Source organism: Nesoenas mayeri (genome assembly GCF_963082525.1).
Source record: "Nesoenas mayeri genome assembly, chromosome: 4".
Classification (NCBI taxonomy): Eukaryota; Metazoa; Chordata; class Aves; order Columbiformes; family Columbidae; genus Nesoenas; species Nesoenas mayeri.
The window spans coordinates 3,118,265-3,133,281 of record NC_137540.1 but is presented as its reverse complement, the minus strand read 5'-3'; the positions used below and the strand labels follow the sequence as shown (position 1 = coordinate 3,133,281).

Below are 15,017 nucleotides of genomic sequence, written 5' to 3'. Positions count from 1 at the left end.
CAGCATGCATAGATGATGGGTACATCTGCGAATGAGCCAGAGGCACCTTTGGGCTGTACAGGATGGTTTGCTTACGTGATCATACTCTTTCTCTCTTGCCTTTCAGTGAATGGAGGATGGTCGACCTGGACTGAGTGGTCAGTGTGTAACAGCCGATGTGGGAGAGGCTTTCAGAAGCGGACAAGGACCTGCACCAATCCTGCCCCCCTCAATGGTGGTGCCTTCTGCGAGGGCCAGAGTGTTCAGAAAATAGCTTGCACCACTCTGTGTCCAGGTTCAGTATGAGCAGCACACAGCCCTAAATAAATACTCACCAGTCATTTCAGAAGGCTATTAGTTACACAAGCCTTCTTCTCTTCATTAATAAATTCAGCATTTCAGTGAATGAATATGAAATTATGTAAGTAGATAAAATAGCGAGCACATTACATCAGGCAGCAAAGGATTCAGACCCACTTTTGCACACAGCTTGCACCCATGTCCCTGCTCTGGTAATTCAGGGGATTTGGAAGACATTCAGAGCTTCAGATTTTAGGAGATGAAGGTTGAAAACTCTGGTAAAGGACTGGAATTTGAATATAGAAAGCAACTGTGATGTAAATATATTTGCAGCGTGTGTTCAGTCCACCTGTCACAGCAACTGGAGTGTGGAGGTTAAATTTGAGTTACATGTTTACCTGACTTCAAATACAAAAATGTTTATACTGGAAAGAGACATGTATGTGTGCCTTTAAAAGGCATTTAATGTAAACTTCTGAAAAAATACAAAATTGCTTCAGGACACACAAGGTAGTTGGTGGCTTTTCTGTGACAAAAGTTCTGCGTTCTGTCCTATTGCGCAGTGCTTTCCTACCTATGCAGTCCCACTCAAATCTATGGCAGAAGGACTGTCTTCAGCTTTCGAAGCTTGGCCATCCAACTACAGGTCTTAGTGACGGGTGAAACTGGAATTTCATCTGAGCTCGTTGTTTCAAGCGACAAATTCCTGTCTCAGGTTGTGTCACTTGAAAATTTCGTAGTTTGTTTCTCAGCTGTTCAATTTAGTGCTTTTGAAAATAATTCAAGCGATTTTGAAAGGTGCTAAATACACCCCTGATTCTGCTCGTGTGAAATAGAGGAGTTCCTCTAGGTAGGTCTTTTAATAGAAAATATTTAACACTAAATATCTTCCTATTAAAGAGGAATTTCTGATCAAGTTTAACTTCTGACTTGTTCATTTTCTTGTGCACTTTGAGCACAGAAAAACTGCTGACAAGACTATAAAAAGGGGAGTAAAGAGCAGAAATGAGGCCAGGGCAGAGAGAAAGGAAAGGGAGAGTGAATGTGCATTTCCAGGCTAGAAATAGGAATTGAAGAAGAGCAGGCTGACAACCCCTCTGCCTCATGGGAATGGCCAGGAGTTGCAGGCTGGCTTGTTGCTGAAAGATGCATCACTCTCAGTCTCTCTTTTATGTATCTCCTAACAAGTCCTGTTCTTTCCTTCTCTCAGTGGATGGCAAGTGGACATCCTGGAGCAAGTGGTCCGCCTGTGGCACCGAGTGCACCCACTGGCGCCGGAGGGAGTGCACGGCCCCGGCTCCGAAAAATGGGGGCAAGGACTGTGAGGGACTGGTGCTGCAGTCCAAGAACTGCACCGATGGGCTCTGCATGCAGGGTAAGTGCCACTGGGACACTTGGCAACTGGGAAGATGGCAGTGACTCTTACAGCAATGCAAATGAAAAGTAGAGGGTTTAGGGCAAAATCAGCATTTTCAAAAGAGTAAACGTGGCAAAGCAGTTCAGCTTGTGGCTTCTTATTGTCAGGAATGGTGTGCACATGTGCTTCTGCATATAGTAGTCATGCCCGTTGTTGAATTTGGGGTGTTCTGTTGTAGAAAGAGGTACCCTGTACTTATGCAGTGCCTATGCAAAGCTCATGTATAGTTATCAGCATGCTGCAGCCTCATGAAGATCATGTCTAGCACTGAAGTCTGTTCTGTCTGTGTCTCTTCACACCATAGTCCTGCCTTTGTGACTAATAAGAGTGAGAATTTTTGAAAAGTAGGCTTTTAGTGTGATCCTGAGATATGCTGATTAACAATTAGTCTTCTCTGTGTGCCATCCCTTCTCAAAAATGAGGTCTTCTCTGTTCTGCTGGTGCACTGAAACTTCTTTTCATATTTTGTTAGCACAATAACCTGAGCGAAAATCTTCACATACACCTTTGTCTCCTGTTCCTTCAGCCTTCGTCTCTGCAGTACTTCTCTGTGGAGCCTCAGCTCTCTGTTGCCCAAAGAGTTGTGGCTCTATCTATCTGGTATCTTTGTGTCCAGGTCATAAAATGCTTTGAGTTCTCTCATGAAAAAAAGAGTCAGGAATTTTTATTCTCTGAGGCAGGTTACTTTTGACTGAAATAGTCACAATGACAGAAAAGTGACACTACTGGTCTCATAAATAGCTCTATTGCTTGAATAAGTGCCATATAGGTGGCTACTGTGCTGGCAGTGATCTCTGAGCTACCATATGGCACAGCATGACCATTTGCTCTGAGGTTTCCCAGATTTACAAAAAGCTTCTTCAGCATGGCCCACATAAACACTTTAATCACTTGAAAAACTATTAGTCAATGTCAGCAGCCTACAAAGCTGTAATTTCTCAAAATGTTTGTTTTTGTGGGGAAGACACAAAGGAGAGATTCAGAGCACATCTCTTTTTTCTTTTCTAAAGATAGAAAAAAAAACTCCAGCCACGTCTTCCTGTATAACACCTTGGTGACTTTTTTAGCGAGGAAGCTAATGTACCCCCAGCTCCAGTGGTGTGAATAAGTCATTATGGTAAATTACGAAGAAAAGATACATTTCCCCATACAGAAGAGCTCTTTGCTATCAGATTATATTTAGACAGGCGTGTGTCATCTTTGTGTATGTGCATAAAGAGAGCCATTTAAGCAGAAATCTTGTGCAAAAGTAGATATAATAGTACGGCAGAATAAAAGCCCTGTAGGGATCTCATTTATCTGTTGATGGTATATTGCATTTTATTTGTGAAAGTGGATGCTGAGTATCAAGCAGAGCAGATCTTCAGTGGGAGAGAGGGTGAGGCTGTTGTGAATCCTATTCTGCTTCATATATGTGTATATTTAAAATGGTAATGAAAAATATAGAGTCACATATTGACCTGCTTGGCTCCAGGGCTGTGATCATCCTTCAGTGATGGAATTTAATGGCAGTGTTTTAATGGTATCTTCATACTCATGGGGTTTCATATACCTGTAAAACTTAGAGTCCTGCTCCCTGATCCATCACTGCTGAGAAGATTGATTTGCCATACTTGGTGGCAATGTGCCTGCTGCTTTCTCTCTCTTTTTCTTTCTTTCTCCTTCTCAGTTTATGCAAAACCAATCTGAACATGTACATTTTTGCCAATGTGGAGCCAGATTCATTGCAGATCTGCCTGCTGAGCTCAGAGGAAGCATAGGATTCTTTTCATTCCTAAAACACCGTGTTTCTTTCCACGTCATCTGGGGCAGGTGGGGACTGGCTTGGCAATGACATTTCTCCTTGCCTGGGGCCCGGTGGATCCACAGCAGACTTTTCAAATGCCTCCATGCCAGTGGGTCTGATGTGGCACAGGTGGTGTGGGAGGAGCCATGGCCACCTTTCCTCTGTGGCCATAGCCCTCTGGGACATGCTGGTCACTGCTTACCTGCACCGTAGCCAAATCCTGCTCCTAGGTGCCCTGGTGCTTCTTCAGTATCAGTCTTTAGTGAAAGCTTGAAGGTTGACTTTAGTTCCATGAGTGTAGTTGAGGTCAAAGAATTAGCAGACAGACCTTCTTACCAGGAGTCACTAGGCTGTTGCTTGGACAAAAACTCACTTGTAAATATATCTCTCTGTATAGCTGTACATAAAAGATATCCTGGAAAATGTTAGATTGAATGAGTCTAATTTACAAGCCCTTTCTCTTCTAGTCTATTATTCACTGTGGTAGCATCAGCTGGATAAATCAATAAGCTCTTTCATAAGGCTGCCCCTGCTCCAGCAAAGAGCAACAGACTGCACTGCTATCGATTTCTGTGGGGATAAAAACTGTGGAGCTTTCTCCATCCCTTGTAATTACAGTGTTTTACACCCAAAGCTGCAGTTTGTGCTTACCACTAACTGTGGCATTTCCCGTGCAACTCTGCTGTCACATTTATTCAAACTAATGATCTTGCTAGTACACACATACACTCCCTTATGCAGTAGTTAGTATTTTTCTGTTAACATGAAAGGATGAACAGTCATTAAACTAGAGAGCCTGCAGAGAGGCAGCAGGCTGAATTGAAGAAGAAAAGCAGCTGTAGTGAAAATTTAGGGTGGTCATTACTATTTTAAGTTTCCAAATACACGCTACTGCCTAGCAGGTCCCATTATAACAATTTTGTAATTCCCGTAATAGCATTAATATGATCTTCTGGAACAAAACCTGCTGTACATCTAAGAAAAACTGACTGGTTACCACCCACACTAGTTGCATTATTGCCTTTATAGTTACATTACTTCCCATTTGAAGTATGAGTACTGTGGTAAATACTTCAGTGCAAGGAACAACACTTCTAAAGGCACGTGCTGCATCTCACAGGGGATTGCTATAAACTGAACCACTGCAATTAGCCCTCTGCTCACCCTGCCTAATGACTTTGGTGGGCGTTCTGTGTGGGGACTAAGAAAGCAAAGCACTCCACTGCTGGCTCAAACTTCTGCTCAAGTAGTTCCCTTTACTAGATTGCCAATGTTTTTACAGCAAAATATGAGGGGAAGTGTTTTGCTGGGCCCAGTCTGGAAGGACTGTGAGATCATGTGTGTGGTACCAAACAGATGCTCATGGTCCCTGGTGGGCCAAGTGCTGATTTGCACTATGTGAGCACTGCTGCTGGTGACCAAGAAGAGATGGATAACCTATGAAGAGAGTTTGCTGTGTTGCATGGTTATGTTGAAGTCTTATTACATGAGTTGTGGCATGCAGCTGTCACGCTCAGAGCATGTCGCCTCTGTCCTTTCTGTTGAGGATCTGAAGTGACAGTGTTCAGCTCTGTATTGTCCATGTCATGAATAAATAAGCACAGAAAGTCTGTAGGCGTGAGGTTGGTGCCCATGCATGCTGGGAAAGCTGTTGGTCTTTTCTGAAATCATGCTGGTGATGCACAGGGTTGGCAGAAGCACAGTCAGAGGCAAATAACCACCGACCTCTTAGCTCACTCTCAGTTTAGTAGACCACTGTGGCCTTTCATAACAGGCTGGCTAAGTTGTGCTTTCAATTTTTTTCAAAACACAGAGCTAGTTATCTTACAGCAGCAAGGTAATGTCGAAGCACACACTGTCGCTTGAGGACTATGGGTTATATGGTTGCATAAATAGTACAATTGCTCTGCGTAGTAAAAACTGCTCACTTAGTACAGTCTCCCAATATGGAATACAAACCTGTCACTGAATAGGGCCAAAAGCTAATTTCTGCTTGTGAGTCATTGCCAAGTGTCATCAAATCCAGGGTGCACTTTTCCTTTGTTCCTCTGGATTTAAATAAATTAGCATGAAAAGACTGAGATGTGCTACTAGCTCTTGAAGAATGGAAGAAAAGATTCAAAACATCTTCAAATGTTGTTACAGATAACACTCTGGACTAACTCTTGGGTCACTTTGGTTCTGTCCCTGTGTGTAGCTTAACTACTTGGAAATTCAAATAGTGGATACACTACTTGAGAAAAAGGCACTTACACCACGGTGAAGATGTTGTTATCAGACTAGTAATTCCATTTCTTGTTAAAAAAAAAGGCTGCCTCCTAGTTGAGAGTGAAACGATGACTGAAAATCTATATTTGCCCAATGCTTTGAAATTCTCATCTGAAAAGCGGTATGAAGTTCACAAGGTTCCCTCTTACAATGATGGTGCCTAAGCGAATGTTAAAAAGATACAGTTTGTTATCCTTGAGCATGAAATGGTTCACTGCTGCCCCTTTATAGTCTTGTGCCTGTTTAGACAAAGGTCTTGAGCAGAAAGCAAGATTAACCTGATTCTAACATCTCTTTCTTCCTGAAGCATATGTATTCTGCACATGCCCTCCTTGTTTGATGTAACATGCCAGAACCTCTGCTGGAATAAGCATTCCTTTCCCTTTTTGGCTTGTTTTGAAAGCAGGCGTTCCAAGAAGAATTACAGGGCAGAGCAGTTTGATGAGGACCTCTGGTCTTCCAGCTCAGATTAGTGTGCAAAGAGCAGGGGAATGTTTTCCAGGCTCCAGGAGGCGAGCAAAGCTCTCTCAAGGGAGGCTGAAACAGAAGCCTGTGTGTGCAGAGGAATTAAATAAAATCCTTTATTAAGAGCATATGGGCCAAGAGAGAACTTCTAATATGTTCGTTCAGTCAGCATAATGCCATAGAGCCACCTGGGCTGTTTCACTGAGCCCTCAGGAGGGGGGGGTTCATTTATTTGAAGAACGCATCTCATCTGTTTCTAGAGGAAGGTTTCTGTAATGTTGTCATTTGATATGAGTAAAGAGATGTGTTATTCTGTTTTGAACTCCACTGCTCCGTAATGGTGTAGCAGTCAAGGGAGTTTATGCAGACATCTCAGAGTTATGACCCGTCTTTATTTTTGTTGTAGCGACATGAGAAATCCCCAGCTGGGAAGTGTCCACACTCTTGCCTAGAAAACCTGCTGCTCAAAGCAGATAAAAGTATTGAAAGAAAACAAAAGTGCAGAACCCAGGACACTGAAATCACTGTGTCTTACCCAGTCACTTCAGAAAGTGCCACCTCCACAGTCATTTTAATGAAAGGCAAGTGCTCTAAGGTCTCTAGGTTGTTTTCAGAAATCTCAACTAGTTAAAAAACATGATAGCCATGCAGAGAGGAGAAAAACCCCAAACTTGTCTCTTTATAATTGTCTTTATTTTTAATTCTCTTCTTTATTCACTTGAATTTTCTTTTATTCTTCCCTTATTCCTCTGCACACTAAACAAACAAACAAAACAAGTTATTCAAATGGAAGAAAAAGACAAGCTTATAATGAAGTCTAAATGATACATTAACTTCATTGTGGAAAAAATCCCAACCATACGGTGACAATTTATATTTTTCTTACCATGTACAAAGGTGGGTTTATTTCATGATTTTTGCTTTCCTGGCAGGGTGTGGGGCAGAGAGAGGTTATGTGAGCAGCCCAAGGTGACAGAAGCAGGAGTAAGACTCAGTACTCTGTTTCTAAACTGGTGTTCTACATAAAGGACTAACAAAAACATTAGCAGCATCCTTAGATGAAAACTCACATTGCGGAAGGAAGTTTCTGTAGTCTGGGAAATAGATATCAAGCTGATTAACTGATTCTGGAACCTCTGGGATTTTTGAGGTTATAAACTAGGGAATATAAGTTCCCCTGTCTGTGAGCTTCCAGACTTGCCAGAGATTTCAATACTTGTCAGTGAACATCCACGTGGACAACTCATGCTTTCCATGAGGCTTTTTTCCAGCAGTTCTAACAGTTTAAATCCCCTCTTCTAAATCCTCTTCCAGCTGTCTTTTCCTTCATCTGTTTGCCATGTGTTCCCTCTTTAGCCCCCCTTCCAGCTCTCCCTGTCATCTGTTTGCTCCCATCCCATTACAACTGCAAAACAAAGCAAACCCCAGGAAGTCTATTTAACATTCGTTTGTTGCAAGTGTGGAATTTGCAAATACACACTCTAGCACACTGTGATGCTAGACATGCGTTTACTTCTGCTGTCAAACATGCCTAGTAAACCCAATGTTAAGGTTCTGTGCTTCTAAGATACTAAAGACTGACATAAGATTTAGCCGAAAGGTCAAAGTCCTTAACTGTAAAAGATTGCACCATGTCAAAATTGCCAATTGTAATCCACATCAAATTTTAGCAACAAGTTATCCCACTCCTCCATCTTCCCCCACCCCTGTATAGGTGATGTGAATGTTTAAACTGAGGCAAGACCTTTTTAACAATGTTAACAAAATGTCAGGCATCTAATTTAAAATGAAAACATAGTTGCAATCTTAATTACAGAATATCATAAACTCCTGTTCAAGGACAGAACAAGAGAGATTTCCCATTTAACCTAGCCACTCAGGAAAGATCTGAGATAATACTCAAGTAAATAATCAGTCATAAAACCTCAAGCTCCCTGTTTATTAGCCCACCCTGAACATGCCAATAATTAGTCCTTTGGAAGGAAAATAAATTACTGTGCATTATCTATGGGACGCTTGATATCATATCTGACCTTCAGCATCATTACTGCAGACATGAAGGTCTTTCTTTAGAACAGCAAACATAGGAAGAACCTGGGCATATTTTTTCTGAGAGTTTTTTCAGCTCCATGGACTTTGTTGGTTTGGTTTGGGGTTGTTTTTTTTGTTAATGTTGTTTTTTGGCTTTTTTATCTTCATTTTTAACTACCACAAATAAGGTATAAGACGTTTCTAGAACCTGGAATTTGGAAACAGCAGTATGTACTCTTCTTTTTTTTACCCATTGAAATCCATTGAATTCAAAAATCAAGAAGACCATCCAAAAAGTTCTTAACCAGATTTGATGCAAACTTTTCAGGATAATTTCTGAGGTTTAGAGTGATTATCGATATTTTCAGCCAAACTCAAAGATTTTAAAGAAAATTCTGAGCCACTGGAGCTGGAGAAAGAGGAAGATAACTGAATTAATGGTAAAAAAAAAAGACCTAATCATTGGAATTAAGAATAGAGCAACTTGGTACCTATTGTTTGGGACTGGCACGGTAAAAATGACCAGCTTGCCAGGTTTGAGTTATTAAATGCTATAATACATCTGACATGTATGTACCACAGAGAAACAAAGGTTTGTTCCAGTAAACTCTCCTGTCACAATGTATGCACCACATACCTACTTACATAATCTAAGAACTGCATCCTTCACATTTTAGGCATCTTCATGTGAGAATTAATCTTTGTTCACTTGTCCATTTTAACTCTGTGGTTCAGAGCCCATTGCCAGCAAGAGCTTACTCCTATTTCAGTGCCGCTACACTGGATAAAACCATCAAAGCAGGGAAAGAAAGGCAGCATTTATTAAAAGAAAGTACATGTTTCCAACTCTCACTGACCTTGATACAGTCACAAAACATATATCATTAACTGTGACCTCAGCAGCTAATGGTATAAAGCAATTTCTTTGCAGGATAATTGTAAATATTTTTGTAAATATGACCCAAAATGTACAAGCTCTAGTAAATAAGTGCTCAGAAAAATCATCTTCAGCTACTCCACTTTCTTACCTATTTACTTGCTGGGAAGAGAAATAGTACCTGCAGAAAATACAAATGGAAAGCTGGGAGGTTTTCTTTCTCTCTCATGTGAATATTTTATTTTCTGCAAGCAAGAGTGTAAAATATTTTCATAATCTGATCAATTCACTCTAAAATTGATATCCATGAATGCAAATTCAGCATGACTAGGAAGCTAGCAAAATCTATTAAGGACCAAAAAGGGGAGCCAGCTACAAAGTTCCCTCTGTGTGAAGCCATGACCTAGTGGTTTATGCCACAGGGATAAAAGTTGTCATTAAAATATGCCAGTTCTCAAGCCAAGGCAGTATATTGCCAGGGATTTCTAGGTAAAATTTTTAAAAAAATGAACTTAGTGAAGTTTTTTTGTGACTATTTAGTGACACTCTCAGTTTCAGTCTCGAGGGAGTCAGTGCCGTAATCTCTGCACAATTATCTTTCATAGGTCTCAGGTTCTCCATTCCCAAATGCTTCATCTTCCCCCAGCTTGGCAGAAGGTTTCTCTACTCCTCCCAAGGCAAATTGCAGCAGATGAATTCATGCTGTAAAAAGGGTCAGCCTGTCTATTTGTCAAAAAGAACCCCCTAAGGCAGATGATCCCACACATGCAGATGGGCTGAAGGCCATTCAGTCACAGAGATCCGCTGTTGAATCTCCTGAGGCTTCTGACATAAATGTATTTCCAGAGGTCAGAGCAAGGCACGTGGGACCAAAATGCTCAGGTTGGACTTGCAGCATTTGAGGATCATCTGCCTTCACTAACTGCACCAAACTAATTAAATGAGCTTCAAAATCTATTTAGTTAAATGGACATGATTTCTCAAATCAGTGCAAGTGTCACTGATGCTGAAATTCAGTTAAACTAGATTGATAAAAAGCCTGCTGAAGTCTTTTCTATATACCAATGTTGGGCTGGTTTATCTTTACAGTACAATCTGGCATATTCACCCTTCTTCACTTTTCCCAGTGTATCGCATCATTATAAAGGTGCTTAAATTGCTCTTCACATGCTTCATAGAAAGACAATAGACACCTTTATAATGATACATCTGCATTTGTACAAAGGATTTGTGCCAATGTAATTATGTTAGTTAAAAAAGCCCACCTTTAACACTTAATAGAAGCACTTCCACAGGGGCAAAAAATGTATTTACAAGCCTAAATTGGAATCTAGACTAGAATGCATGGAGAAACATCAACTTAATTAAAGGCTTTCCAATGAATGCATTTACCATGCAATTACAGTGGTACAATTTCTGCGTGTTAACCCAATCCTCCCACTGATTCTCCAGGTATGACATAGGGTGAGGTACTTGTACAATGAGGGAAATAAATATCTACTTTTGGTAAGCCTCTGAGAGCCTCAAACAGAAGGGACTATGCAAGTGAAAGGTATGATTTTACTCATCCCACAGTAAGTTACACAACAAAACATCAAAAGCCCCTTTGAAAATGTACATTTCCCAACAAGCTGTAGGAAGAAGCTTAAATTACTTTTCTGAAAGCAAGTAGCTCCCTGTGAAACCAGCTGCTCCAAGTGTGAGTCAGCAGCCTCAGCAGCCGTCCCAGTCGAACCCACCAGCATCTTTCTAAATTCACCCTCGTTAAAAATTTTGATGATCCTGGTAGAAGTCCCTCAGGTACTTGCCAAACAGCGCTATTGATACAAAGAGGAAAGAAAATAACCCACAATAAAAAGATCTCTTTTCACTGCAGTTGCTTTGAAGAAAGAAGGGAAGTCATTCTTCATTATTTCAGTTCCTAATCCCAGCAGGTTTGCATCATTATCCGACGAAAATGTCCTTTCTCATTGTTTGAAGGTGTAGTAAGAGGGACCAGTGTGCAAGTGAGCTTTCTAAAGCAAAACCTGTGCTCTTGTGCTGGGACCATTGCAATGACCCTACCTGCACCACCAGCATATGGCCATGAGCCTTCTCCTTGCCACTGTAGTGCCCACTCCCTTTTGGAAGAGTATTTTCATGACGGAGGAGTGCTTAAAAGTAGGTTAATTCTAAGAAGTTCTGTCCAAATGATAGAAGGCTTCCGTAGTTGCCATATGTGCCTAATTTGGGAGTGTCATTTGAACTGACCACCGCAGCCCACCTGGTGTAATGCCATCACCTCAACAAGGATTTCACATCCAGCAAGAGTGGCCACCTATCCACCTACAGCCAGGCTGGGCAGCTGTGACTCTTGTCCCTCAGCAAAAAATGGCCATGCCCATGATTCAAACACATGGCATCTCACTCAGCAGCCCTTAACCTTTCCAGCTCAGCCATGCCCTCCTAGCTAAAAAACACATTTTTGAGGCCGAAAACGTGTCCTCACAGACGCTTGTGAAAGCCAGGCTATGTTTGCATGGAAACAGTTGTCTGGAGTTGGGTGCAGAAAGCAAAATCAAGCTTACTTTACTAAGCATGTTGGTTTGTGAAGCTAATGGAAGCACCAAGCAGTATCTTTGTCTCTTCCTTCTGTTTTAATAGACATGCCTTTGAATAGATACACAAAACATTTCTGTTGAAGAACTTGGTGTCACTATGTAGCTGCAAGGATGTTCTCTGTAGTTATCAGTAAGAGAATCTGTGCAAACTTGTAGGACAAAAGCAAATACTTGTGACAAAGAGGGTCTATGAAGAGGTTGCAATGAGGTAAATCTGAGGATCACACTTGTCTACTTTGCTGAAAAATTTGAATTTGGATTTCCATCTTCCCGGGAGGAGAGAATCATTTCAGTAACATCACAGGTAATCCAGACAGTGTTGTCCTTTGTGCCCGTTGAGTGGCAGTTGCCAGATCACTGCAGATATGGCAGGAATGATGCACAAACTCGAATGCAAAACTTGCCAGCTGAAATGCAATGTAAGGAGAGAGGAAGAGCCTCCGAGTGGGTGAGCTCGAGATGTAGGGATGGTTCGGAGCTGGGGGATGTGTGCTGCCCCATGCTGGTTCCCTCAAGGATATGCTGGGGCACATGTAGTGTGGGGAGATGTCCTCAGCTTTCCCAGTTGATTTGAGTATGAGGCAAAAGGGCAGTGAGAGATGCGGCTAGCCTAAATTCCACCTTGCCCTTGTGCCTCGTGTTGCCTGCTGGCTGCCTCTTGGTATCCAGAGACATCTCGCCAAAGGAAATATTGGGCATAAGGCTACAGATGAAATTTCGGTGGACTAAATATGGGCCTCAGCATTCAGCTGGGGAGTAAGTGAGAAGTAACTAGGGTACTGTAAATTCATGCCCAGACTTGCTGAGCACTCGCTCAAGCCCTCAGAAGTTGCTCGCCCGAATTTTTATGGTCAATACCTGAAGTACACTAGTAGAAGTAGGAAGCAATTATTACAAAAGATTGAGTATGTGTGTTGAGAGTATACACAGGTGAACTTGCCTCAAAGAACCAAATAAATGAATGTAAGAATATAATATTTCTAAAAGCAATTGTAAGGCTGGAATCATTGTCATGAAATGAAGTTTTAAACAGATATTACAGGCAATACAGTCTGTCCCATGATGCCTTGGAAAGAACATAATCATCAAAAAGCAGTTCTTCTTGCTTTAGTATTTCAGTTAAGGTAGCATTTACATGATAGTTAATGTCTGGAAACTTTGGAGGGAGGTAGGTCCCTACCTGTGATTAGGATAGTCTGTATCTTTATTAGCAAACAGTGGTGTAAAGCATGAGAGACACCAAGCATTTTCACTTGTGTCCCATGTGGATGGAAAGCAGCTGGGAGATGCTTAGTGAGTTCACAGGGCTGGTATGTGAATGAAGCAGCTCCAGCTGCAGAAAGAAAAGACAAAAAAATTATCTCTCTTATTTATCCATTCTGAAATACAGCTGTAAATTTTGTTATGACTTCAACGATCTATGGTGCTTGCAAAGATTTCAAATAAATAATGTTATGACCCCAGGGGCCATATTGATTTTGTAATAATTTCGAAGAGAAGCCACTCAGTTTCCTGTTTGCTGACAAATTCTTTGCTCCCTGAGGAATTCCTATTGAACATATATTAAAGAGAGGACAAAATAATTCCAAGGAAATACAGAGAGAGGGCTTTGTGCATGGACTCTGCTCAGGGAATGGGTATTTAACCTCTGACCAGTGACGACAGGTCTCCTTTAGCTCTATTAGATCAACAGCAAGCTACTATAATTAAATAAAAAAACTGTTTAGAGCCTCACCGAACATGTCCTGGGAATTAAAGCATATGGCAGGAATAGGAAAAAAAGACTTTCCATATGCTAATGACCCTTGATGTCTGAAATAAATTAGATCCATTAGAGTTTATGCTCAATAAAAGAAAGACTTTAAGCACTCCAAAGTTAGTGACTCGAGACCGATTTTGGCTTAGAAATTCAATCTGCCTGCTTATTAATTCTTAGTAAGGCTCTGGAGGAGACAGGGGATGCAAAATCATAATTCTGTGCTATATCAGAATTTTAAAGTGCCATCAGTTTCTTTTCCTTTTTTTTTTTTTTTTTTATTTAATTAAACCATTTTTCATGTTTCCTTTTTTTGTTCTCCTCATTATTTTGATTTTGTTCCCATTTTTTGTTTAATTTCTTTCTTTTTAAGGTTTCATTTCTCCCATTTCAACTGAACAGAGAACCCAGAATGAATATGGATTTTCTTGTAAGTTAAATGTTTGATTTTACATTTCTGGATGCTATTTTGATGCTGTTCCTTGGGTCAAGCTTTACTGTTAAGCTACCTCTGTGTGACTGGGCAAAGAGGGACCTATTTGCCAATGGAAGTGGCAAGTTGCTCATCACAGTGTTTCTCTGTCAGTGGGTTGGCATAGAATGATAATGGCCCTTATGCACAAGGAAAATGGGAGAAGATGCCTCAGTGATAGAAACTGGAGAGAATGAACCCTCTTCTCATTAAAATTTCTTTAGCAAATGTGGTGGAAGGGTAACTTTTCTTTGAGATGGAACTTAAATACCTGGTTCCTGAACTGCTGGGGGGGGTGGGGTGGGGGAGGAAATATGATGTTTTGAGGCTGGTACATTGAAGGTCTGATAGTCAGAAGCTTATGGAGATTGATCAGTGCCTTCCAACATCTGGCAGCTCTCACCTTTGCAGCTGGAGGGCAGCTTGGCTTACATTGGCTAAAAGGCAGGGAGGAAAAAATGAAATAAAAATGATTTCACATGTTTCCAGCTAACAAAAATGGGATACTAAAAAAGTCTGATTTGGTTTCGCACTTTTTTTATTACGCTATTTCTAAAACTGGGATTCTTCACTGTATAGAAACACATCAAATTTTGATTATATATTCAGACCTTTCGGGGAAAAAAAATGTCTGGTGGATAATGATGCTAGAGATTAGCTTAGAATTAGTGCTGAAGATATGGTATAAGCAGCTAGTAGAAATATCATAGCCATTTTCTCACAAGACAGTGCTCATAAATCTGGGTTCCTTTTGGTAAATTACCACATTATTTCTTGTGCTTGCTTCGGCTTTTATCCACATATGTGTGTGTTAATGCCAGTGATGAGAATTCAGTGTTTGATTCTCTGCTTTACTTGATAATTTTTTTTTAAGGGAAATGGATGGAAGAGAATTATGGCTTGACACATCAGAGTTCACAAAAAGCAAACTCAAAGATACATCCTGATATTCCCGGTATTCCACAGAAAATTGTCCTTTTTGGGGGTTTCTTGACTTTTTAAACTAAAAAATAAGGCCTCTGAAGTTTGAAAACCCACAACATGTTTTTTGTTATCGGATGAAGCA

At 40.9% G+C, this 15,017-nt stretch overlaps 1 protein-coding gene across 2 annotated transcripts in view; it reads left to right on the top strand.

The window, feature by feature from the left end:
• UNC5C (unc-5 netrin receptor C) overlaps positions 1–15,017 on the top strand; it is a gene marked incomplete at both ends in the record, with an annotated part of 220,438 nt that overhangs the window by 184,064 nt on the left and 21,357 nt on the right. The window contains 3 exons of one of the 2 annotated variants that reach the window (XM_080344468.1): positions 107–274; positions 1,490–1,654; positions 13,853–13,909. In XM_080344468.1, coding sequence (XP_080200594.1) covers positions 107–274; positions 1,490–1,654; positions 13,853–13,909 — 390 coding nt within the window. The remainder of the gene's footprint in view (positions 1–106; positions 275–1,489; positions 1,655–13,852; positions 13,910–15,017) is intronic. The other variant, XM_080344469.1, reaches the window with a different exon arrangement.